The sequence below is a fragment of the Pseudogymnoascus destructans genome, assembly GCF_001641265.1.
Source record: "Pseudogymnoascus destructans isolate 20631-21 unplaced genomic scaffold scaffold_1, whole genome shotgun sequence".
NCBI classification, from domain to species: Eukaryota; Fungi; Ascomycota; class Leotiomycetes; order Thelebolales; family Thelebolaceae; genus Pseudogymnoascus; species Pseudogymnoascus destructans.
In genome coordinates this window covers 1,400,363-1,426,712 of record NW_020167520.1, presented here as the reverse complement: position 1 = coordinate 1,426,712, position 26,350 = coordinate 1,400,363, and the positions used below count along the sequence as shown (strand labels likewise).

Here is a 26,350-nt window from a genome sequence, read left to right as displayed (position 1 = left end):
TTATCCAACAGTATGACCCAGATGGCACACGCGATGCAGGGCCGAGGGACGGTGAGGGACTGTTCTGGAATCGAACATTAGTAGCGCCTTGAAGAAGAAACTTGAATGAGTCGCTTCCAGTGTTCATGTTGTACATACTAGTACGTCTAATCTCCGGATCGCTGCGGGTGGCAAGCTTTTTAGGGATTATGTGTTAGAAATCGGGCCGGGGGTTAGAAAAAAACTGTGGTTCTGGTTCTAGAAAACCGGAGGATCTCCGCCACGGACCCGAGCTGTCCCATGGTTCTCTCAGAGCTAGGGGACTCAACCCACGGTTCTTACAGAACCAGAAAAAGCCTCTTTAGGGCTCCATATTCCGGTGAAAACTCTGCACCAGAAGGAGCGGCTCACTCGGAAGTTCCGGGGGTTATTAGGGGTTATTTAGAGCCTATAAAAGTATGCGTAGTCCGATTAGAATAGCCTGTTTAATTGCATCGTTTTACTCTGTTCTACAAACTACATCCTACACTGTGAAGCCAGCTTCTGTACTGTCATTATGGCGAACTTTAGAGTTAGTCCACCCTGCCCAGTGCCGCGAATGGGAGCCGTGTTCCACTACACATGGCGATGATAAGTACCTCTGCACAGTAAATTATATGTAAAGAATAGTTATCAGATCCGAAGTACGACGACGCTCATCATCCCATTACTCGCATGATTCTGACTCCTAACGCTAATTCTACGCCTTATTTGCTTTATCAACCACAGTCTATTTATTCAAGCCAGCGACACGCCACCGTCAGGCTCCAAATCCCTGTCTTTCTTACTCTTCTTCCCTCTGGCAACTTGTGTGGTCTGTCGGCCGTTTCCCGCCCACTACTAAGATAGGTATCTAATCCCATGGGAAGAAGGACGTCGACGCGATGGCCATTAGCATGATTGAGAGTAAAAGGCAATTGATCCTAAGCTTTGTATATGGCAGAGCGAATAGGACGCCCGGTTCTCTCGAGTCTATCGCCATACGTGAGAGTTTTGTGCTTGTGGCGGCCATATCTAACTTTGAATTGTCCGATCTAAACCATGGTACCTTCAGGAATGGTCCTCTGAAATATTGAAGCCCCCACGATGTTTCTTCCTGTCAAAATAGTTACCACTCGAGTATTGCCAAAACGCAGAGAGTAATTCCTGATGGGGATTCACCGCCTATTAGTTACGGCTAAAAACAATTAATATATCAGGAAGGTGTGATCTACTTCAAACTGCATTGCTCTTCATATCCCGTGTAACACCTACCGAGCATGCATTCGGGCGCAACGAGGCGATTACTGGTGGCTAATACTAATTGACGGTGAAGTGGTATACTGAAAGTACAAAGTATATTGCTCTTAACATTCTGAAGTGCCGCCTATCGAGCCTAAATGAGTATTGATATCCGTACGACCTTAGGCACGACCTGATTGGATATGGCTAATGTCAATCGGAAGATAGTTGAGCTACCTTGGGGGGTATATTACGCTGAAGTACTCGAGTATGTTGAAAACAGCACTCCGGGCTTGGCACTAGGATCACCGGCTTTACCAGTCCGCTCCCCCGACATCGGTGCAAGGATATCAGAACCCTGTATCGTATTATGTATTATATTAGGTTTAGCGGTTAGTATTACAGTATTATCTCGTTAAGTTGATGTAATTGGTCATGCATAAATATCGAGTTACTCGTACTTTGGGTCAATAATTGTTAACTGTGCAATGATCGTCTACACCCTTGTAACTCCCTTGTAAATATATGGACAAATAGGGAGCGCTGATTACCCGAGTAATGTTGTGCTGCTTTATCGTATGTACGTGACGCGTTATAGTAATTCAATTAACAACAATGGAAGTTGAGCCGCCATCAACTCCAAAGCGACAGCAAGAGCTGTCTCGAGATGAACGTCTACGGATTTATACTTTATTTAATGATGCAAAATGGTCGACATATGAAATTTGCAAGTTATTAGATTGCACGCCTCGACAGGTACTGTACAATATGCTCTTGAAACTCGGCCAACACCACAACGAAAAGGAAAATGCGGTCGTAAAGTTGGTATTAATACACCCCGTCGAAAGCAACTTGTTAATTTTGTTACTGCCTCTCGAGTAAATCGCCGTCTACTTTGGAAAGATATTCCTGCTGCAATCGGATGGGATTGTAAGATTTATGCTATCTCGACAGCATTAAAAGCTGAAGGATTTAACAGACGAATCGCACGACGAAAACCACATCTTTTGCAACGACATGCAGATACACGACTTGCTTGGGCAATAGAACATGAAAATTGGACATTGGAACAATGGGGATCTATCTTATGGACAGATGAAACTTGGGTAAATCCAGGATTACATAACAAGCATACAAATAAGGTTACTCGACAGGTGGGAGAGGAACTTTTGCCTGATTGTGTCGACCCAAAGATACAGCGAAAAATCGGTTGGATGTTCTTTGGGGGGATTACAGGAAGATATGGAAAAGGGCCCTGCCTATTTTGGGAAAAGCGATGGGGAACTATAACTTCTGCAACTGTAAGGATGCCTCCGTACCTAGATACTCGAAGAACCTGTCTCAGAACTGTTACGGTCACTACAAACATGGAATCCGACTCGGTGGGGTTTCGAACCAGTAGAGGATCATATAGCGAGTTACACTATAGTGGGGGACGGTAAGTGTATAGGGTTCAGGGCCGATGTAGACCTGTTGCGGTGGAAGGTTCAGGGCTAGGGTTGGGATAACCGAGTCGGGCCCGTTTCGGGAGTTAAGGAAACAGACTCAACGGGGTTCCCCCTTCATCTTTTTTGTATCCTTCGTAGTAGACCTATAGGATAGAATACAGCATCACCTCCGACTCGCACTCCCATATGCACCTACGGAGAGCCGTATTCCCTGTGTCCTTACAGCAACATACTGTGAACATACTGTTCCAATTCTTGATGCATATATACGTGAACATCTAGAGTTAGTTCTAATGCAAGATGGAGCAGGCGGTCATATTGCAGCTGCAACAATGGCTGTACTTGCTGCTCTTGGGATTTCTACAATCCGTTGGCCTTCTTTTAGTCCTGATCTTAATCCAATTGAGACGTTGTGGAACAGGATGAAGGACTGGTTGCAGGAGAAATATCCTGAGATTCACCGGTCAAGCCCAAGACTACGAGAGCATGTAATTGAAGCTTGGGAAGCAATTCCTAATGAAGAGGTTATTGCATTAATTCACTCTATGCCTGCACGTTTTATTGCTGCTAATGGGTGGCATACAAAATATTAGATTATTATTTTTATTTGTATTTAACGTACATGTATAGCGAAAGCGCCAAACAAGCGAAAGCGCCAAAATGATGCGGTGACCAAACCCCCCAACTAAATGTTAAATTCCTCAACAACAAAACATGCCCCATAAAAACGATGAAAGCCAATTAGTGCTAGCTATCCAGGCTATGCAAAGCGACCCAAAGTTACGCCTTCGAGTTGCTGCTAGGATCTATTCTGTGGACCACCGCAAGCTAGGTCGTCGTCTAGAAGGTGTACCTTCACGACGCGATATCCAAGCCAACTCACGGAAATTAACTAACCTAGAGGAGTCCGTCCTTGTTCAGTATATACTCGACCTAGCTGCCAAAGGGTTTCCTCCTCGGCTGTCTGTTGTTGAAGATATGGCAAGTCGACTACTTGCAACACGCGACGCGTCACGCGTTGGGTCGCGTTGGGCTTCAAACTTTGTTAAGCGGCGTGTAGAGCTCCAGACACGCTTTCAGCGCAAATACGACTACCAGAGGGCTAAGTGCGAAGATCCAGAAGTTATTAATGGCTGGTTTGAGCTTGTGCGTAACACAATTGCGAAATATGGTATCGATGAAGCAGATATCTACAACTTTGATGAGACTGGGTTTATGATGGGCGTTATCTCAACTGCTATGGTTGTAACAAGCTCAGACGGGCGGGCAAAAGCAAAGAAGGTACAGCCTGGTAATCGGGAATGGGTTACAGTAATCCAAGGCGTTAGTTCTCAAGGTTGGGCAGTACCACCATTTATCATTGTTGCAGGCAAAAACCACCTTACATCTTGGTATGAGAATAGTGGATTTTCAAGCGATTGGGTGATTTCTGTTACTGAAAATGGCTGGACTACAAACGAGAGAGGCATGGATTGGATTCAGCACTTTGAGAAGCATACAAAGGCCCGGAGTGTTGGTGGTTATCGCTTGTTAGTCCTTGATGGTCATGAGAGCCACCACTCAGATGAGTTTGAGGAGTACTGCAAGGAACACAACATTATTACGCTTTGTATGCCTGCTCACTCTTCTCATCTACTCCAGCCACTTGATGTTGGCTGTTTCGGCCCGTTAAAGCAGGCCTATGGTCGGCAAATTGAAGATATGATGCAGGCTCATATTTCTCATATTACAAAGGATGACTTCTTTCCTGCCTTCCACGCTGCATTTAACACTACAATGACGGAAAGTAACATTCGAGGCGGGTTCCGAGGGGCAGGGCTTCTTCCATTTGACCCTGAGAGAGTGATATCTACACTTGATCTTAAGTTAAGGACACCAACGCCTCCAAGCTCCCGCCCAGGTACTGCTCAACCTTGGGTTTCTCAGACACCAAACAACCCAATTGAAGCTATGTCACAGTCTACATTTATTAAAACTCGGATTTCACGCCATCAAAATAGCTCTCCAACCTCAATCTATGCAGCTGTTGACCAGTTTACAAAGGGTGCATCGCAAATAATGCATCAATTAGCACTGCTAAAGGCAGAGAACCAAAACCTACGACAGGCAAATGAAGTACTAAGCAAGCGCCGGAGAGCTAGGAAAACACGACTACAGCAAGGAGGATCACTTAGTCAACAAGGGGCACAAGAGCTACAGGATGAGAGGGATGTTGTGCAGCAGGTAGAGCAGGAAATAAGGGCAAGCCGTGGTCGGAAGCCAAGGGAAGAAACCCGTGCCCGTCGCTGTGGCAAGTGTGGTGAGACTGGGCACAATGCGCGCACGTGTCAGATTGTAATAGACACCTCTGAGGAAGAGGACTCCGAGTAGTTTCAATTGATTTCTAATGTTGTGGTAGATTTATCGCAATGTTTGTCGTGAGGGTAGATAATTTTGGCGCTTTCGCTTGTTTGGCGCTTTCGCTATACATGTACGTTAGTTATATATTATATTATTTCCTACAACTTTTTATTTCTCGTATCTCTCGCAACTTTTTAAAACAGCGTTGTGGCAGATTGTGTGGTGGAACTACGTACATGGGTCCCCTGTTAACAATTATTGACCCAAAGTACGAGTATAGTAATATCGAGTTAGAAAGTGATCTGAAGTAGACCCGAAGTAGCCTCTTAGCTAAACCATCCATCCATCCAACGTGCCTTAAGCCAAGTCATTGGCCTGTTTAGCCACTAGTTGCCTCTCCACATGCTCTAAAGAGCGTAAAAATGATGCTGGATCCGTAATGCCACTATTCTCAGATTCTGAGAACTTAATCAGAACTTAGAGGGCTTGTACAGCGTTCTGTGTAGTGAGCACAGGACGCTAGGGTGTAACACTGACTTCTAAACGATAGAAGACACAGAGGTTTCTTGCGTAAGGTTGACTTGACAGAGGAGGCAGGGGATTAAACACAAAGGCTTTTCTAAGTAACACGTTACAGTATTGTAAAGAATACTATATTAAGTTGAGCACGACTAAGAAATAACTATCTACTTATATAGTTTCTAAACCGGTCCAGCGCACCATTAACCCCTTGCAACCCGCCGCTGGCAGCCTGTCTCGCGTTGGTGGCATCCACAGTAACCACCACCGCACTCATGTCGGATTTGGGCTTTGGCTCCCTCTTAGAGGCCGGAGAGGTCGACAAGTAGAAAACGAAATTTGAGCTATACGGGGCCTATGGGAGATTATGTGTTCACCAGGTGAGAATAATCGTCCAAACACACAAGCAAAAAACATAAGAACCCATTCGGAATTTCATAGCATTTATTTGGTATCCCACCCCCTCCCCATCACCCCACGCCCCCCCTATCACCCGTCTGTATACTACAAACCCCTCCCATCAGCAAAAAATGAGTTTTTTTTTCTGGTCAGAGACGCAAGTCAGCATATGCAAACTAGGTACAAGTCCCCTCATCCACCCCCACTTCCGCACCAAATCGGTGGCTGATTATATCGCCTCGTCTCGTCTCGCCGCGCCTAACATGGCAGCAGCACAAAAAAAATCCATCCATCCCAAGCCAGCCAAGAAACCCCGGCCCCCCCCTTCCCCAAAAGAAAAGCAGCCTAAAGCCACTTGAACCTAAAAAAAAACTCTTCGTTTGCAGGAAGTAGATCGGGTGATTGGTTGGATCGCTCGTCGGATCAGAGATCAGGGTCTTAGTTCTGCCCGTCCTCGTCGTCGGGCTGCTCGAACAGGAAGTTCGCAGCCAGCTCCTCGTTCTTGTCGCATGCGAAGTAGGCCTGGATGGCGAGGTCGCGCTCGAAGCCGAGACCGCAAAGCTAGTTTTCATTAGCACACGCAATCACCCCCAAAATACAATGGGGGACAAAAACTCACCCTCTCAATAGCCTCGCTCTCCTCCGGCGTAACGCTAATCTGCGTCGCCCCCGGCGGCGCCAGCGCATCCCCCTCCTCTCCCTCCTCCCCAAGCAACTGCAAGAACTGCTCCGGGTGCTGTCCAATCAGCTGCGCGAGCTGGGGGTTCCCCGCGCCCACAGACTGCAAGATCGGCTCCAGCATCTGCGGCTGCTGCTGCACCACTTGCCTCAGCTGCTGGAACTGCGGGTTGTTACGCAGCCAATCCAGGTTGCCGAGTCCGGCCTGTGCACCAGCTGCGCCTGCGCCTGCTCCAGCACCTGCAGCAGCAGCGAAGGGGTTTGCGCCGCGGGCGCCGGCGCCGGCACCGCCGCGACCAGCTTGCGCGGCGGCTTCGAAGAGGTTTATGCCCTCATCGCCGGTGGCGGGTTGGGCTGGGGGTGGTGACTGCGCGTCACTGGCCCCAGCGGCGGGGGCGGCGGCTTGCGGGGCAGCGGGGCGCTGCTCGCGCTGCAGGTCTTCGGGGATGCCGTTGAGGAGGTACTCGACAGCGCGGTCGGGGTTGAAGAAGGCGGCGCGCATGGCGGCGTCGATGCTGGCGCGCTCGAAGCCCATGCTCTCGAGGTTGGCGACGGCCTCGGCGCGCTGGGCGCCGATGGTCAGGGCGGAGGGGTCGTTGAATTGCGGTTGTGCGGGGGCGGGGGCGGGGGTTGCGGAGACGCCGGCGCCGGCGGGAGAGGGGGTGGAGGGGATGCCGGTGTTTGTGCCGGAGTTCGAGGCTACGACGGGAGGTGGCACGGGGGTCGAGGTTGAGGCAGCTGGGGCTGGAGTGGCGGGTTCTTTGGGTGCTGCTGCTGCTGGAGCTGGCTTAGGCTATGGACGAATCAGTTAGAGTTTGGGAGTTTGGGGGCGGTTGGTGGCGAAAATGTACCTTTGAGACCATGCACACGATGAACCCCTTCTCCTCGATCTTGTAGGACTCCACGGTGTTCGCATCTTGCAAGATCTTGCCTGATAACTGTCAGCTGTGTCCATTCCGTTGTAGCTTCATAATCTCGTATCCCAAGCTCCTGCGCGTGTCCATGTTTTGTAAGCATACCAGAGTAAATCAGCTTCTGCTGAGCAGCCTCCCAGCCCTTCTCCTTCTCAATCTTGGCCTTAACATCCGAAATCTAGCACAGAAACCGTCAGCCATATCCAAACAATTCCCGTCACCAAGCTCGATGATCGGTCTGGAGCGCCCTAGGCGCCACCCGGAGCGGGGTCGAGCCATCGTGAGAGTAAGGGTATCGTACCAGTTCGGTGGGTTCGGCTTCGATAACAAACTTTTGTTGCTTCAGATCCTACACCGTAAAATTCGACGTTAGCCACAGGTACAACAAGCTTCTCCCATCCGTGAGGCGACAAACCCTGAAAGTGAGCTTCATCTTGACTCTCTGGCTGCGCCTGGGCACCAGCTATTGTTGTCTGAAGGGTGATTCGTAGAGAGAAAAAACAGGAAACTAGGTCCCGAAACTCAACCCTTTGAAGAAAGAGGTCGAAAAGTGGTGTATAGATGTATTGGGGGTTTAATGAAGAAGAGTGTTTTGTATCGAAAGAGTTGGGGAGTCTCTTGAAGCCACAAACAGCAGACCTGTCGAAGTAGAAAGTCGACTAGCGTCAAGGCTGATTCCCCACCACGACCAGGTCGCAAGGCGACGACTTACTCTGGAACTTTAAAAGGGCCCTAGTACGTTCTGGGCGATTGAGATGAAAGCCTTATCAGGTAAGGCAAGTTAGTTACAGAATCATACAAATTCATCAGTTGAAGTTCACTGAAAAAGGCAGGGTTAGCAAATCAATTATAATCATGATTATTTAGTCGTAATCATGAATAACGTATTGCACATGCGGGTGGCCTACACAAGCGAGTGGCCCAGCTCATTTTACACCTAAAATCTCAAACTTTGTAACTAAATATCTTAACAACAGTTAAATAATAAATTATAAAACAATATACTTAACGTACATGTATAGCGAAAGCGCCAAACAAGCGAAAGCGCCAAAATTATCTACCCTCACGACAAACATTGCGATAAATCTACCACAACATTAGAAATCAATTGAAACTACTCGGAGTCCTCTTCCTCAGAGGTGTCTATTACAATCTGACACGTGCGCGCATTGTGCCCAGTCTCACCACACTTGCCACAGCGACGGGCACGGGTTTCTTCCCTTGGCTTCCGACCACGGCTTGCCCTTATTTCCTGCTCTACCTGCTGCACAACATCCCTCTCATCCTGTAGCTCTTGCGCCCCTTGTTGACTAAGTGATCCTCCTTGCTGTAGTCGTGTTTTCCTAGCTCTCCGGCGCTTGCTTAGTACTTCATTTGCCTGTCGTAGGTTTTGGTTCTCTCCCTTTAGCAGTGCTAATTGATGCATTATTTGCGATGCACCCTTTGTAAACTGGTCAACAGCTGCATAGATTGAGGTTGGAGAGCTATTTTGATGGCGTGAAATCCGAGTTTTAATAAATGTAGACTGTGACATAGCTTCAATTGGGTTGTTTGGTGTCTGAGAAACCCAAGGTTGAGCAGTACCTGGGCGGGAGCTTGGAGGCGTTGGTGTCCTTAACTTAAGATCAAGTGTAGATATCACTCTCTCAGGGTCAAATGGAAGAAGCCCTGCCCCTCGGAACCCGCCTCGAATGTTACTTTCCGTCATTGTAGTGTTAAATGCAGCGTGGAAGGCAGGAAAGAAGTCATCCTTTGTAATATGAGAAATATGAGCCTGCATCATATCTTCAATTTGCCGACCATAGGCCTGCTTTAACGGGCCGAAACAGCCAACATCAAGTGGCTGGAGTAGATGAGAAGAGTGAGCAGGCATACAAAGCGTAATAATGTTGTGTTCCTTGCAGTACTCCTCAAACTCATCTGAGTGGTGGCTCTCATGACCATCAAGGACTAACAAGCGATAACCACCAACACTCCGGGCCTTTGTATGCTTCTCAAAGTGCTGAATCCAATCCATGCCTCTCTCGTTTGTAGTCCAGCCATTTTCAGTAACAGAAATCACCCAATCGCTTGAAAATCCACTATTCTCATACCAAGATGTAAGGTGGTTTTTGCCTGCAACAATGATAAATGGTGGTACTGCCCAACCTTGAGAACTAACGCCTTGGATTACTGTAACCCATTCCCGATTACCAGGCTGTACCTTCTTTGCTTTTGCCCGCCCGTCTGAGCTTGTTACAACCATAGCAGTTGAGATAACGCCCATCATAAACCCAGTCTCATCAAAGTTGTAGATATCTGCTTCATCGATACCATATTTCGCAATTGTGTTACGCACAAGCTCAAACCAGCCATTAATAACTTCTGGATCTTCGCACTTAGCCCTCTGGTAGTCGTATTTGCGCTGAAAGCGTGTCTGGAGCTCTACACGCCGCTTAACAAAGTTTGAAGCCCAACGCGACCCAACGCGTGACGCGTCGCGTGTTGCAAGTAGTCGACTTGCCATATCTTCAACAACAGACAGCCGAGGAGGAAACCCTTTGGCAGCTAGGTCGAGTATATACTGAACAAGGACGGACTCCTCTAGGTTAGTTAATTTCCGTGAGTTGGCTTGGATATCGCGTCGTGAAGGTACACCTTCTAGACGACGACCTAGCTTGCGGTGGTCCACAGAATAGATCCTAGCAGCAACTCGAAGGCGTAACTTTGGGTCGCTTTGCATAGCCTGGATAGCTAGCACTAATTGGCTTTCATCGTTTTTATGGGGCATGTTTTGTTGTTGAGGAATTTAACATTTAGTTGGGGGGTTTGGTCACCGCATCATTTTGGCGCTTTCGCTTGTTTGGCGCTTTCGCTATACATGTACGTTAGCCTTTTATAGTTATTTAAACAGCACTAATTGATTTTTAAGGCAATTAGCCTTATGGTTATTAAGATACGAAGTTTTAGCCCCTACTTTTAACCTACTTCTTAGTATCTTAATAACTATAACACTAATTGCCTCAAAAGTCAAGTATAGTACTTTAAATGCTTATAAAAGGTTAAGATTATATTTTTATAATTTATTATTTAACTGTTGTTGATATAACGTACATGTATAGCGAAAGCGCCAAACAAGCGAAAGCGCCAAAATGATGCGGTGACCAAACCCCCCAACTAAATGTTAAATTCCTCAACAACAAAACATGCCCCATAAAAACGATGAAAGCCAATTAGTGCTAGCTATCCAGGCTATGAAAAGCGACCCAAAGTTACGCCTTCGAGTTGCTGCTAGGATCTATTCTGTGGACCACCGCAAGCTAGGTCGTCGTCTAGAAGGTGTACCTTCACGACGCGATATCCAAGCCAACTCACGGAAATTAACTAACCTAGAGGAGTCCATCCTTGTTCAGTATATACTCGACCTAGCTGCCAAAGGGTTTCCTCCTCGGCTGTCTGTTGTTGAAGATATGGCAAGTCGACTACTTGCAACACGCGACGCGTCACTGTTACGACGGAACAAGAAGGCTGGCCAACTACAGGACAGGAAGGAGGGAGGTCGCATGAGACCGGCCCTGGTACCTGGAGGGGCAGCGGGGAATAGTAGTTCCGAAAGTATCACGTGACGGACTCGCAGGATGATGAGAAGAGTCCTAAGAGTCCAGGACTCCGAGGACTCGAGTGAGTTCCCAGGAGTCCACTAGGCACGTAATGGACTCGCAGGATGATGAGAAGAGTCCTAAGAGTCCAGGACTCCAAGGACTCGAGTGAGTTCCCAAGAGTCCACTAGGCACGACGCCACTATATAAGTAGATAGTATTTCCTTAGATAGGAGCTTCGTGCTCAACTCAATACAGTATTTGTTATATACTAGTAACGTGTTACTTGAAGCCTTTGTGTCTGATCCCCTGCCTCCTCTGATAAGTAAACCTTTACGCAAGAGAACCTCTGTGTCTTCTATCGTTTAGAAGTCAGCGTTACAGTCACGCGTTGGGTCGCGTTGGGCTTCAAACTTTGTTAAGCGGCGTGTAGAGCTCCAGACACGCTTTCAGCGCAAATACGACTACCAGAGGGCTAAGTGCGAAGATCCAGAAGTTATTAATGGCTGGTTTGAGCTTGTGCGTAACACAATTGCGAAATATGGTATCGATGAAGCAGATATCTACAACTTTGATGAGACTGGGTTTATGATGGGCGTTATCTCAACTGCTATGGTTGTAACAAGCTCAGACGGGCGGGCAAAAGCAAAGAAGGTACAGCCTGGTAATCGGGAATGGGTTACAGTAATCCAAGGCGTTAGTTCTCAAGGTTGGGCAGTACCACCATTTATCATTGTTGCAGGCAAAAACCACCTTACATCTTGGTATGAGAATAGTGGATTTTCAAGCGATTGGGTGATTTCTGTTACTGAAAATGGCTGGACTACAAACGAGAGAGGCATGGATTGGATTCAGCACTTTGAGAAGCATACAAAGGCCCGGAGTGTTGGTGGTTATCGCTTGTTAGTCCTTGATGGTCATGAGAGCCACCACTCAGATGAGTTTGAGGAGTACTGCAAGGAACACAACATTATTACGCTTTGTATGCCTGCTCACTCTTCTCATCTACTCCAGCCACTTGATGTTGGCTGTTTCGGCCCGTTAAAGCAGGCCTATGGTCGGCAAATTGAAGATATGATGCAGGCTCATATTTCTCATATTACAAAGGATGACTTCTTTCCTGCCTTCCACGCTGCATTTAACACTACAATGACGGAAAGTAACATTCGAGGCGGGTTCCGAGGGGCAGGGCTTCTTCCATTTGACCCTGAGAGAGTGATATCTACACTTGATCTTAAGTTAAGGACACCAACGCCTCCAAGCTCCCGCCCAGGTACTGCTCAACCTTGGGTTTCTCAGACACCAAACAACCCAATTGAAGCTATGTCACAGTCTACATTTATTAAAACTCGGATTTCACGCCATCAAAATAGCTCTCCAACCTCAATCTATGCAGCTGTTGACCAGTTTACAAAGGGTGCATCGCAAATAATGCATCAATTAGCACTGCTAAAGGCAGAGAACCAAAACCTACGACAGGCAAATGAAGTACTAAGCAAGCGCCGGAGAGCTAGGAAAACACGACTACAGCAAGGAGGATCACTTAGTCAACAAGGGGCACAAGAGCTACAGGATGAGAGGGATGTTGTGCAGCAGGTAGAGCAGGAAATAAGGGCAAGCCGTGGTCGGAAGCCAAGGGAAGAAACCCGTGCCCGTCGCTGTGGCAAGTGTGGTGAGACTGGGCACAATGCGCGCACGTGTCAGATTGTAATAGACACCTCTGAGGAAGAGGACTCCGAGTAGTTTCAATTGATTTCTAATGTTGTGGTAGATTTATCGCAATGTTTGTCGTGAGGGTAGATAATTTTGGCGCTTTCGCTTGTTTGGCGCTTTCGCTATACATGTACGTTATATAAACTATACCTTATTAGGTAATAACTAAGCCTAATAAGGTATAGATTATAGTCATGATTATAATTGATTTTATAACCCTGATTATAACTTTAAAAAATCTGTGTAAGAAGTACCTTTACATATAAAATCCAGTGCAGAGGTACAATGAACGAGGTCACCATATTAACGAGATCCCCATACACCCCACGTTATAGAAAATGCGAATATTTTGAAAGTAACAGATACAATTCGTAAATCGATCTTATTGAATTGAAGTTCATTTACTACTTTGAGCTCCCCTATCGACCAGCAATCATCAAGCATGTAGACTTTCACCGTCTCAATCATCAAACGCCACTCCAACATAAATTATCCACTCTCACTCACCCCTTAGAAAATCATAACTCCCCCGCTCACATCTTAACAATCTTCTCCATAGCCTCCAACAAAATATCCGCATGTTCCGTATCAAAGATCAACATCGGACGCAGCCTCACCGCGCTCTCTCCCGACCCTCCAATATTAACCCCCACCGTCTTCGCCTTCTTCAAGAACGCATCACGTTGCGGACTATCAAACGCAATGAACGTTCCCTGTCCCTTACCCCTCAGATTCTTAAACTGCCCCGGATACTTCGCCGCCAGCTTCTCGATACCCGCATACAAGTAATCCCCCGTCTTCGCGGTGTGCTCGACCAGGTTAAGGCGGTTGACCTCGTCAATGATACCACGGAACAGGATCGCGCGCGCTGGGTCACCCATCCAGGTGTTAAACTGGCGGTAAGGCTTGTTAGGGCGCAGCGCGTGGTTACCATAGTAGTAACCCGCCGTCTGTGCCTTCTTGGAGAACGTCACCATGTCAGGTGGCGAGGGGAGGTCCCAGTGCTCGTGGGCCCAGAACTTGCCAGTGGCACCGATACCGGTCTGTACCTCGTCAACGATGAAGAGGACGTCGTGCTTGACGGTGAGCTCGCGAAGGCCGCGGAAGAAGGCGGGCGAGGCGTGGTTATCGCCGCCTTCGGATTGGATGGGCTCGACGATGACAGCAGCGGGGGGGTGGGGGAAGGTAGTGATGAGGCGCTCGACGTCAGCGAGGGCGTCTGCCTCCGCCTTTGCGTTCTCGGAGGCATGTTCCTCGAGCGGGTATTTGAGGAGGGGGAAGGTGGCTTGGGGCCAGTCGAAGGCGGGAATGTCGAGCTTGTGGATGGGCTTGGAGCGGGTGGTGGAGAGGGTGCCGAAGAGGCGGCCGTGGAAGGCGGATTTGAAGGAGAGGATCGAGAGGTTCGAAGCGCCGGGAAGGGCGTTGTTCATGCAGGAGGAGAGCTCCTCGGCGGTGAATTCGACGTCGGGGCCGCCGCGGCGTTGTTGGGCTTTGTACATGAATGCGGCTTTGAAGGCGCACTCGTTGGCGTCGGAGCCGGCGGTTGCGGTGAAGACTTGGTCGAGGCCTTTGGGGGCGACGCTTAAGATGCCGGTCTCGAGAATCTGAGCCCAGTCGTGGGATGGGAAGTTGCCAAGCGCTGGGCGGTTGATGAGGGAGTTGATCATCTCGAGGGACTGGGCGGCTTTGGCGAGGGTTGGGTTGTTGTAACCGACTGGGATGGAGGCAATTTGAGCATAGCTGTAAACGATTAGACTCCAACTCCAACTTCTACTCAGCTATATGAAGAGAGACTTACACATCGAGGAGGACATTTCCGTCTGGGTCAACGATGTAGTTGCCCTTGCTCTTTGTGTAGTCCGCCAGCATGTTGACGGCACGGGTATCAAAGACCTTGTCGAGCTCCTTGATAGCCTGCTGTGACTTTGGGCCCGGGATCTGAGTTTTAATCTCAGGTCCCGACGGCTCACCAGCAAAGAGGGAGGCATAACTGCGGGTTTGCTGAGAGATACCTGCCTGCAACGCTGTGCGAGCAGCCGGCTGGAAACGGCCAGCAGCTCTGACTGATGCCATTTCGGATGTATAAATGAAAAAGCTAAAGAGTAGAAGTAGACTATAAGCATGATCAGTAAATTTCTTGCCTTGAAGCTTTAATTGACGTTGTTGATTGACAAAAGCTGTGGCGACCTCATGAGAAGGGTCCGAGGATGAGATGACGCACTGGGTCTCAGATGTGTTGTAGGGACGTACTGTGTAGTTTCCGACCAACTCAATTGACCGTGATGATATATCTTCTTATGCCCCTACTCTCGCAGTCATATAGAGTCAAATCCGAGATCTTGAGAGTAAAGAAGACGTGGATATATAGTAATCGCGGAGAAGAAGTGGCCATCGTCGCATCTTATACCTCGAGGGCGGTGAAGCGCAATGGAGCGGCTAGGAGAGGGGGAAGCGGGTTAGCAACCCTTGACCCCGGTCTATCCGCTGCCATTTACGCAATTCAAAGCCTCTTTCTGCCGTCCCGTGACTATTGATGGTCGACGCCAGTACCATTTCAGGAAGTCCAGCCGATGAGCTCTGATTTGATTAAGAGATAATCGTGGGTCGAATAACCCACCGCTACGTTGCATCGCCCCAGATTTCTCAACCACCCAATTTGTATTGCAATTGAACCTTGAACAATGCCACCACCTGCAACCCACGAATACGAAGAGGCTATAGCCAGGCAATTGCCTGGGCTACTGCCAATCCTGACGAGAGTGAGACTACCGCCGCACGTATTTTCCACGTGAATCCTCAAACCCTCAAATCGAGGATACGACGAAAGAAGCAACGCGACGACCGCCCTCATATAATACACGGAGGCCAGAATCGAATCCTCTCTAGGCCACAACACGAAGCTATTATTACATATGCAGACGATATGCACAGGACAGGCCTCGGGGCTACGAAACAGATGGTCTTTGCGATAATCGAATACCTAAAGGATCTAGAAGGCAGACCGCGACCGTCCTGGCGATGGTTTCAAAACTACATAAAAACAACCCCGGGTTTTCTTCATACACTAAAAACAAAGCCAATTGCACGAAACCGAGTCGGTGCACAAGATGTTAAGGATGTACAGGATTGGTTCAAGAATTGGATGACTTGGTGCGAAGCCCATGATATTCAGCCTGGTGATATTATCAATTTTGATGAAGCTGGGTTTCAAATTGGAGTAGCTTCTGGAGAAGATATTCTTGTCCCTACCTGGATAGTAGATGTATGTATATTCCAGTTATAATATAAAATATAGTAACGTACATGTATAACGAACCGGCCAAACAAACAAACCGGCCAATCCATTTTACACCTTAAATCACGAATTTCATAACTTAATATCTCAACAACCCTTTAATAATAAGTTATAAAAATATGTACTTAGCCTTTTATAAGCATTTAAAGTACTCTATTTGATTTTTAAAGCAATTAGTATTGTAGTTATTAAGATATTGAGTTTTAGCCCCCACTTTTGACCTAATTCTTAGTATCTTAATAACTACAATACTAATTGCTTTAAAAATCAAATAGAGTACTTTAAATGCTTATAAAAGGCTAAGTACATATTTTTATAACTTATTATTAAAGGGTTGTTGAGATATTAAGTTATGAAATTCGTGATTTAAGGTGTAAAATGGATTGGCCGGTTTGCTTATTTGGCCAGTTCGTTATACATGTACGTTATAGAAGATGACTTTAAAACAGAAACTTCGACCTATTTCTAAGAACCTATTTCTCATTATAAGGTAAGCTATTAACCCTCTTTAATAATTAACTTACTAATATTATATAGATTAATCCTTTAGACTATTAGAAAATGAATCAATCTCGATTTCTAATTCTAGCTACTTGTCATACTGACATTCGTTGCACTCAGTTTGCTATTAAACTCAAGAGCAAACTTAGAAATCTCCTCCTCAAACCTACAAGTCACCATACATATCTTGGCTTATCACACCAACAACAAGAGCAATACTACTCAACGATTGCTGCAAACTCTTCTACTATATCTGTTTATGCTACATACATTACGGCATATCATTTGGACACACATTGAACAAGTTATTAAGAAAATTTCCTCCATAAGGGGGTGGGCCAATACTACCACATGGCATATCTCTACCAGCTAGAGGCCTAGGAACATGAATGATAGCTCTAGAAGCTTCTACAACCCTCTATGATTCATTACACATCATCGCTCCTTAGTTACCCACAAGATTGGTTAAGTTATGACATAATTTGTCTATAGGGGTACTCTGACCTTGGACCTCCTTTCACTTCCTATAGGCTAGGAACCTAGGAGATGGTTCTATGGGATTCTCTTACGTCGACTACAGTTACCAAGCCTGGTTAAGTCATGGAAAGTCTTGGAAAATGAGAGAACTACACTCCTTTAGCATAAATAGTATTGCCCTTTCCTTAAGAAAGGGCAAGCAGACAATACAGTAAATCGACTATCACATACTTCCACGTCTTTTCCAAGCTTCCAAGCATTTATCTTGTTACTCCTTGTTTCTGAAAAGTCAGTGAGGTGCTAACCTCTGACTTATCCCTGAGTTCTCAGACTCAACATTTCTTACAACTTGTCTAAACCACTCCACTACATCATACACCTGATTGCTGGATTGTGGAATAGTCTAAGCTACGACCCTTTGGCTCTTTTTCCTAAGACAGTGTGTTGTCTTAGTAAATTCATCCCTTCCTTGGGTGGCTAGATTCTCACATCTGGTGCACCCACCATTACACTCGTCTATAGACTCTACCGCAAGGGTTGACTGGTCAGAGCCCTTATAGATATACTTGTGAATATACTTCACAGCCTGTACAGTGCTGCATACTTCAACGTTCATGTGGCAACGATATTTCTGAAGTAGAAACGGGTTGTATGGAACTACCTGTAATGGTGGGTGCACCAGATGTGAGAATCTAGCCACCCAAGGAAGGGATGAATTTACTAAGACAACACACTGTCTTAGAAAACAGAGCCAAAGGGTCGTAGCTTAGACTATTCCACAACGCATGTGTGATGTAGTGAAGTGGTTCAGACAAGTTGCAACAAATGTTGAGTCTGGGAACTCAGGGGTAAGTCAGAGGTTAACACCTCACTGACTTTTCAGAAACAAGGAGTAACAAGATGAATGCTTGGAAGCTTGGAAAAGACGTGGAAGTATGTGATAGTCGATTTACTGTATTGTCTGCTTGCCCTTTCTTAAGGAAAGGGCAATCCTATTTATGCTAAAGGAATGTAGTTCTGTCATTTTCCAAGACTTTCCATGACTTACCAGGCTTCGTAACTGTAGTCGATGTAAGAGAATCCCATAGAACCATCTCTTAGGTTCGTAGCCTATAGGAAGTAAAAGGAGGTCCAAGGTCAGAGTACCCCTATAGACAAATTATGTCATAGACAAATTATGTCATAGACAAATTATGTCATAGACAAATTATGTCATAGACAAATTATGTCATAACTTAACCAATCTTGTGGGTAACTAAAGAGTGATGACATGTAATAAATCATAGAGGTTTGTAGGAGCTTTTAGAGCTATCGTTCATGCTCCTAGGCCTCTAGTTGGTAGAGATATGTCATGCGGTAGTATGAGTGATGTCATGTAATGAATCATAGAGGGTTGTAGAGATATGCTATGTGGTAATATCGGCCCAGTAACTAAAGAGCGATGACGTGTAATGAATCATAGATGGTTGTAGCAATCGTTGAGTAGTATTGCTCTTGTTGTTGGTGTGACAAGCCAAAATATGTATAGTGACTTGTAGGTTTGAGGAGGAGATTTCCAAGTTTGCTCTTGAGTTTGATAGCAAACTGAGTGCAACAAATGTCAGTATGACAAGATTGATATATTTAGTAGTCCTACATGCCGGAAAATCGACTCTACAATACGAGGGGTCCAGAACGTCCTTCTGACTGCAGAAGTCTGGGACCGGCAGTACGAAGACCTTCATAATAGGGTTCAAAATCAACAGAAGTCTAGGATTCGAGGGAATCGGAAGGTCTTACAAAAAGGAGGGGTCCTTACAGGAACTCAGGCACGACAGATCCAGGAAAACAAGCATGAAAAGGAGCAGGTTGATAAGATCAAAAGACGACAATATCTTATACGAATTACAACAAATAAGATTAAGAAGAAGTATCATATCCAAGGGGTTGCTGCACGGAAATCAGAGAAGGAACATCAAAGGACAATTCTAAACTTCAAAGAAGCTATTCCTATTGAGCTATTCAATCCAATCCCGGACCCAGAAAAGCTTATAACTGATAAAGAGATTGATATACAGGTTAAGGAAGCTCTTATATCCCTCCCAGAATTTAATGGGGTCTCATTTGAATACGAGGAACTAGGTGCAATTGGTGTCATTGATCCAGGACTTCAGGAATTTACGTCGCAACAGGATTTCATATCATTCGAAGGCACAAATATATGGGGCCGTGATTCAATTGCGTCAGAAGACGAAGAAGATGAAGATTCAATTCAAGATGCGTTTTCATACTTGTAGTGGTAAAATATTTCCCATAGTCTACGATTCAATTGCAATACAAATTGGGTGGTTGAGAAATCTGGGGCGGTGCAACTCGCTTTCGCGATGCAACTCGCTTGCGCCCACCGCGTAGCGGTGGGTTATTCGACCCACGATTAAGACTTTTATTTCTGCTTTTGGGTCACCGGCAACCGCGACGGGCTGAATTGGCATGTCGAGACGCTTGAGGGCACCGCCGATTGAGCAAAATCATCTTGCCAGCCCTAGTCAGCCAGTACGATTACTGCACTGAACTGAACGAACGTTTTGGGGTATTTTGACTAGAATTACAACGTTATGAGGCTAAGCACCTGTGGCGTGGGCCGCCTCGAGGCCAATAACTCCCGGTGAAGGCAATCCAACATGTCTGTGTTTGTACCATGTTTATACGGGTTGGCCCTCTCGACGACCTCTTGACGATCTGCTGTCTGAGACATCTGCTGTCTGAGACGCATTTAGCACGTCGTGACGTTTTGTTCCGTTCTGTTCCGTTCCGTTCTTTCCGTTCTGTTTCGTTCTGTTCCTGAGCAAAGTCATCCATCTCACTTCCATGCCTGAGCATCGTTCTTCGACCGAGCCGCAATTGTATATCTGATCCAGAATGTCTCATCGAAGCGCGTCGTCAGAGCCAAGAAAGGCGGGGGCGGCAATGAATGGTGAGACAGACTTTGACCGAAGCTTTTGTTTATGATCGACAGGAACATAAACAATTCCGGCGTTATCGTTATCGATAGTTTCTCCCTAGCAACGGAATCAACAACAATTGTTGTTGATGCACCTGCTACCATTCCACATGCGACTTTATTGATTTCCTGCCACACCAATAACCGATAATAGGAGCAAGAGAGGAACACAAGCCTCCAATATAACTGACATATAACGTTGTCGGCTTTACGCCTATTCTCCGCTATTCTACGGCGGCGGCTTCCAACAAAATGCCCAGACGTTCTCAAAACGAAACGTTCCTGGAGCCCCCGAGGAATTGCTTCACCAACTTCAACTAACCTAACTTCACTAAACAAGCACATAAGAACACGCTACTTTACCACAACCCTGCGTTAAATGTTCTGTTAGCGAGATAGAAGATAGACTGACTTCTATAGGTGGGGGAGTGGGACGACGCGCTTTGAACTTGTCTCAGACTTTCCATACAGCCGCTGGTGGGATGGGATGGTAATATAGATGCACATCCAGCGTGAGCTAACTCTCCTTCATCCTCCTTCATCCTTCTTCATCCTCCTCACTTTCAATCGTTACTCCATCGATAATTATTTTCTTTCCATATACAAAGAGTTCTGTCAGAACTATATTCAATCGCTATCAAACATCACTATCACTTTTCTTTATCAGCCCCCCCTTGCATACAATATATATCATATCATCCCACCCTTGATTCGACAATCGCGCCAACTCCTTCAAAGGCCAACGCTCTCTCTAGAACCTCGCGACCCAAGAATTTGCGAAACCTTTACTGCGAATCGCATTAGCAAGAGAAAGATCAGCTTCTTTTCGGTTTTTAACCACCCGGAGCATATTATCCTGAATTATCGTGGCCTTTGCCTCGACACGACAGAACTGCACAAATCCGAAAACGCCTACCGACATTGCAAATCATTTCAACATTCACCGCCGGATGAGGTTTCCTGGATTATATTGACGATCTACGAGCGACCGGCTGCCGCTGCAAGAAGCCGTTGCATAACCACGGTTCCTCGCATCTTCGTTTGCTCTATCCGTTTGCAGCCCATCCTTCTTTGCAGAAAACGGACTGAACCCTGCGTCACCTCGCACCATTGCATACCGACGTGCTACCAAGACCTGCGAACGCGTCTCTTGGATTACTATAGCTCTATCAACCCCGCAAGTTCTCACACGATAACATCTAAACACAATGACGGTGCTGCGAAAGTTGGAGCCGTATATCGGCGCATTGGCCGTTGCAACTCTGGCCGCGAACCTCGCATTGACTATCGCATTTGCTATAAATCTCAGACAATTCGGGCATCCAGCTGGGGTACTGGCGTGTGCTTCAGCTGCCCTTGGTGGCCTCTCATTATGCGTCATCGTCTTTGTTGGACTCCACCGTATATATTATCAACAAAGTGCTGAACATTCGAAAGCCGCGAGTTGGCGACTTTGGAAATCAACATTGGAGGTTGCGATTATCCTAATCATTTGGAGCCTCGGCGCCATCGCGACATTTATCTGGATACTCTGCGCTCGAAAGGATGGTTTGCCTCCAAACACACTTGGCATGTCCACACAAACTCTTGTCATCATTGCTCTTATTTTATGGGCTGTTTCGGGCCTCGCGCACTCTCTATATATGATGAGCATCGCGAGTGTAGTTAGGAAAGATCTCCACGCCGCTCAAGGCGTTGTCGCTGCTGAGGAAGGACGGGCAACATCAGAGACGGCCGAGACGTCCCATCCAACAGTAGACGACTCTCAGCGCAGCAACGATGGCTCCACATACGTTGGCTCTTCGGGCTCAACCTCAACGGGCTCGATCCAGAAGCGATCAAGCTCTGAGACTAGGAGTTCTATCCGATATTCGTTCACCAATGCCATCAAGCCGATGACCTCGAAAACTCGTCTCATTGCCCACGGACAGAGCCATCGGGCTCCATCTCTCGAATCTGCTGGAGAGCGCGATTTTATTGACAGTTTCGATTCGTGGGACACTTCGGGCATTGAAGGTCCGGCATGGGAGAGCACTCTCTCTTTCGGAATCACAAACTCCAGTCCGCTCAGCGCCATCCCCCCACGCCCTCGCATCCTTGAGACCATTCCCGCCTCACCGACAGCGAGCTCTCGTTCGCAAAGCCCGGGATACACACTAGAATTCCCACCACCAAGCATCTATGCTCGCCACTCACGGAGCCAGTCGCCTGCCAGCTTTAGAGAGCTTTCCGGTAGTCACAGCCCAGTCGGGAGCGAAAAGCACATTCATCCCCTCTTCCGCTCTGATTCACCTACCCCGGCTCCATCGGCTACACCAACCAGCATCATAACCGCAGCGCCAAATGCGGGAGTGGTGATCTCTGAGATGGCTGTAGCTGTAGTGAGGGGGAAGCGAAGTAGCTCTCAGACGGGCCCAAGTCCGCTGATCCACACGACTAGCTTTGACAATATTGCGATGGAGGTGAAGAGAGAGATTGGCAAGATTACGCAAGAAGTGAGGAGGGAGAGCAGGTCACGGTCAGGCGAAGTGGATTTTAGTGAGAAGAATATGGCACCTCCGATACCTGACTGGATTCTAGGCGCGGCGCAGCGCACATCCTTTCATGGATATTCGAAGAGGAAAAGCGACAAGGGAGAAGTGACAGGCGGGGGATGAATGGGGGATTTAATGGTTAGGAGTCTGCGGTCCTACTAATGGCCTTTGTTTTCATTTGTCTGCACGTTTTTGGCATTTTTGCAGCGCGGGAAATACCACTGGTTTTCACGGGGTGTGGGTTGGGTGGGATGGGTTGATGGCTCAGGCGTTAATTTGGGGAAGCAAATTTATGAAAGGAAACAAACTAACTGAAATGTCTGTTATAATGGATACTTTGATATCTAAAGTCAGCTGAATTGAAAACAATTTAATAATTAAAATAATTAATAAATGGCCTTTTTTGCAGGGTTAGCACAAATAATCATAATAATCATGACTAACATATTCGAATAACGTGGTTGTACACCGAGTCGTGAATGTCACCGAGTCGTGAATTTTTCCCTACTTAGCTACCTACGAACTTCAACACGCGTTTCCTCCACAACTACCAATGGAAATCCAAACCCAAGAAGCGCGAATCATTCTAGCTATTGAGGCTCTTCAAACATGTAAATCGCTTAATCGCAGGTCTGCATCAATACTATATAAAGTGCCTTATTCTACGCTTACTGATAGAATGGCCGGCCGACCTTCTCGACGCGAAACCAAAGCCAATAGTCATAAATTGACTGAGCTAGAAGAGGAAGTGATTATTCGAAATATATTGGATATGGATGCAAGAGGATTTGCACCTCGGCCTGCTAGTGTGGAGGATATGGCAAATTATATCCTTGAATCGCGTGAGGGAAAGCACGTTGGGACGCGGTGGGCATATCGATTTATACAACGCCGCCCCAAGTTAAAGACGCGTTTTAATCGCGTTTATGACTTTCAAAGAGCCTTGTGCGAAGATCCTGAGCTTATTGGAGCGTGGTTTCAACTTGTGCAGAACATGAGAGCAAAGTACGGCATCCAAGACTGCGATTTCTACAACTTTGACGAGACGGGCTTCATGATGGGCGTTATTAGCTCAGCTTTAGTTGTTACGCGCGCCGATCGACGTGGCAGAGGCAAGGCAGTTCAGCCTGGCAATCGGGAATGGGCTACAGCAATTGTTTGTGTGAATGCTGAAGGCGGGAGTATCCCTCCGTTTTTAGTAGTTCAAGGGAAATGTCACCTTTCAAGTTGGTATACTGAAGGCGGCCTTCCTCACAATTGGGTAATTAAACCAACAAGCAATGGATGGACCAACAACGAGACAGGTCTAGAATGGCTTCATCATTTCGATAAACATACTTGCAGTCGTGCAAAAGGACCATATCGGATGTTGGTTTTAGACGGGCATGAAAGTCACGAATCAGCTGCGTTTCAGGAATATTGCAAAGCAAACAACATCATAACTCTCTGTCTACCTCCTCACTCGTCTCACCTAACTCAGTCACTTGATGTTGGGTGCTTTAGTGTTCTTAAACGCATGTATGGGCGTCAAATTGAGACCTTTATTAAGGCTCATATAAACCATATTACAAAGGTTGAGTTTTTTATAGCTTTCCACGCAGCTTATAACCAGTCAATAACAACTCAAAACGCCAAAGCTGGATTTCGCGGAGCTGGTTTAGTGCCCTTTGATCTGCAAGTAATCATTTCAAAGCTAGACGTCAAGTTGCGGACTCCTACACCTACAGGACCCCCCTCTATAGACGCTGATCCTTGGGTTTCTCAAACGCCTCGCAACCCAATAGATGCTCTCTCACAGACTACTCTAGTTAAAAATCGCATTGCACGGCACCAAGGAAGCTCGCCAACCCCCATTTTTGCTACTGTTACTGCATTAGCTAAAGGGACAGAGATTTTTTGGCACATGAAATGACTTTATTGTCAGCTGAAGTCCGCACCCTTCGAGCAGCAAACGAAGCTCTTAGCAAACGCCGGAGGGCTAAAAAGTCTCGTGTCCGTCAAGGGTGTGCACTTTCTGTAGGGGATGCACATGATGATTTGTCCCAAAGGGCAGTTACGGAGCAAATAAATCGCGAGAAGCGCTCTGGAGGGGTTGGTAGGAATGAGGGGCAACCAGGTGTACGACATTGTGGCACTTGCGGGGGGGCTGGCCATAATGCACGAACTTGTCAGGAGGTCATAGAAGTACTTAGCTCATCAGATTCTGAATAGTTTTAGTTTTAATACATGTTGTGGTTGTTTAATTATACCTTACAGTGGTGGGTATAAAAAAGTTTCATGACTCGGTGACATTCACGACTCGGTGTACAACCACGCAAGGCGAATGCTGCGCGGTGCAGTACCCACACTTCGAACTGGTCGGGGACCAGACGCAGTCATGGGACTGAATCCCACGGGCTTTGCCCGAAGGCAGCGCAGACAGAGCACGCGGAAGGCAACCGTAAGGGCCCCGGAGGGGGTGGGAACCGGCATCTTCGATTTTTGTAATCTGCAATTCTGTCAGCCAAGCCCAAGTTATCACCAGCACGCCAACGCGCTCCCATCACCTACTCGTTCATGCAGATTGTGTAAATACTATACAATCAGTTAGTAAACAATCAAGAAACGGACGGGGAGTGGCCACTTACTGGTCTCGGAGGGCGGTTTGTGGGCGTTGTTGTTGTTGTGAAGCAAGGAATAAAAAACGAGAAAGTGGGCGAAGCTCTGAACTCAGATTTGTCTTACAACAATGACACCCGAATCGGGTTAGCGTAGCCACCCTCCTTGTGCGATGGGGAACTTTCCACGCCTACCTGTAGGATCTCCCGGTGCTCATTCGGACCATCACCACTAAGCCAGAGATGGAACAAAGAAAACAAAAAGTAGTCGCATACCAGACGGAGCTGATACTGTAAGGGGTTATTTGGACAGCGTGCTATGACCGGTAGGTAGCAATCAATATGGTATTCCACAGACTAAACTCTGAGCCCCCTTAAAATGGGGGCTCAGCTATTGTTATATACTGCAGGCTTACGGGCGGTCCGCAACCGACCCGCCTCCGACTCGGAGGTGCCTATGTGTCTCAGCCTAATTGGTGTGGCCTGAACGTAGTGTGGCTCAGTGCCGTAACGGAGCCGAGCAGCTCTATACCCGTAGCCTGACTCGTCAGGCCTTCACCGTGCCCTCGACCGCGTTCCTTCGACACAGGCTCGACCCGACCCCGAGTCGCCCTGTACCCGTGACAGATACGGTATTACTGCCCCAGGACTATTTTTCCATCTCCCGTCACATCAGACCAATGCGGCTGTCACTAATGCGGCCACGCGCGCAAACCCTATGACAAAGAACGCCTAGCTCACAGAGGCTACCCGGATGGGTTCCGGACTATAGGTGGGCAGCGTGCTTTGCAGACAAAGCACTCTCTTAAGATGGGGGGTAAGGATGCCTCCTTACCTAGATACTCGAAGAGCCTGTCTCAGAACTGTTACGATCACTACAAGCATGAAGTCCGACTCGGTGTGGTTCTGAACCAGTAGAGGAGCACATAGCGAGTTACACTATAGTGGGGGACGGTAAGGGTGTAGGGTTCAGGGTTGATGCCGACCTATTGCAGTGGAAGGTTCAGGGCTAGGGTTGGGATAACCGAGTCGGGCCCGTTTCGGGTACTTAAGGAAACGGACTCAACGGGGTTCCCCCTTCATCTTTTTTGTATCCTTCGTAGTAGACCTATACAATAGCATCCGTTTAGCCTCCGAC

The 26,350-nt window shown here is 47.2% G+C and overlaps 4 protein-coding genes across 4 annotated transcripts; 2 read left to right on the top strand and 2 right to left on the bottom strand.

Annotated features, from left to right (window-relative positions):
- Positions 1-6,031: 6,031 nt before the first annotated feature.
- Positions 6,032-8,149, bottom strand: VC83_00358 (uncharacterized protein). Its single transcript, XM_024464052.1, has 6 exons — positions 7,953-8,149; positions 7,839-7,886; positions 7,643-7,715; positions 7,475-7,554; positions 6,565-7,416; positions 6,032-6,506 (listed from the first exon to the last, which is right to left on the bottom strand). The coding sequence occupies exons 1-6, from the start codon at positions 7,968-7,970 to the stop codon at positions 6,384-6,386; spliced, it is 1,194 nt and encodes a 397-aa protein (XP_024328448.1). The 5' UTR covers positions 7,971-8,149; the 3' UTR covers positions 6,032-6,383.
- Positions 8,150-13,044: 4,895 nt separating this feature from the next.
- Positions 13,045-16,137, bottom strand: UGA1 (4-aminobutyrate transaminase). The gene is made up of 3 exons (XM_024464051.1): positions 15,079-16,137; positions 14,627-14,941; positions 13,045-14,568 (listed from the first exon to the last, which is right to left on the bottom strand). Exons 2-3 carry the CDS (start codon positions 14,899-14,901, stop codon positions 13,362-13,364), a joined length of 1,482 nt encoding a protein of 493 aa, XP_024328441.1. The 5' UTR covers positions 14,902-14,941; positions 15,079-16,137; the 3' UTR covers positions 13,045-13,361.
- A 2,484-nt stretch (positions 16,138-18,621) lies between these two features.
- VC83_00356 (uncharacterized protein) lies at positions 18,622-19,377 on the top strand (the record flags this gene model as incomplete). The annotated part of the gene is made up of 2 exons (XM_024464050.1): positions 18,622-18,635; positions 18,732-19,377. The coding sequence occupies 2 exons, from the start codon at positions 18,622-18,624 to the stop codon at positions 19,375-19,377; spliced, it is 660 nt and encodes a 219-aa protein (XP_024328442.1).
- Positions 19,378-19,430: 53 nt separating this feature from the next.
- Positions 19,431-22,916, top strand: VC83_00355 (uncharacterized protein). The gene is made up of 2 exons (XM_024464049.1): positions 19,431-20,593; positions 20,837-22,916. Exon 2 carries the CDS (start codon positions 21,290-21,292, stop codon positions 22,736-22,738), a length of 1,449 nt encoding a protein of 482 aa, XP_024328439.1. The 5' UTR covers positions 19,431-20,593; positions 20,837-21,289; the 3' UTR covers positions 22,739-22,916.
- Positions 22,917-26,350: the final 3,434 nt, after the last annotated feature.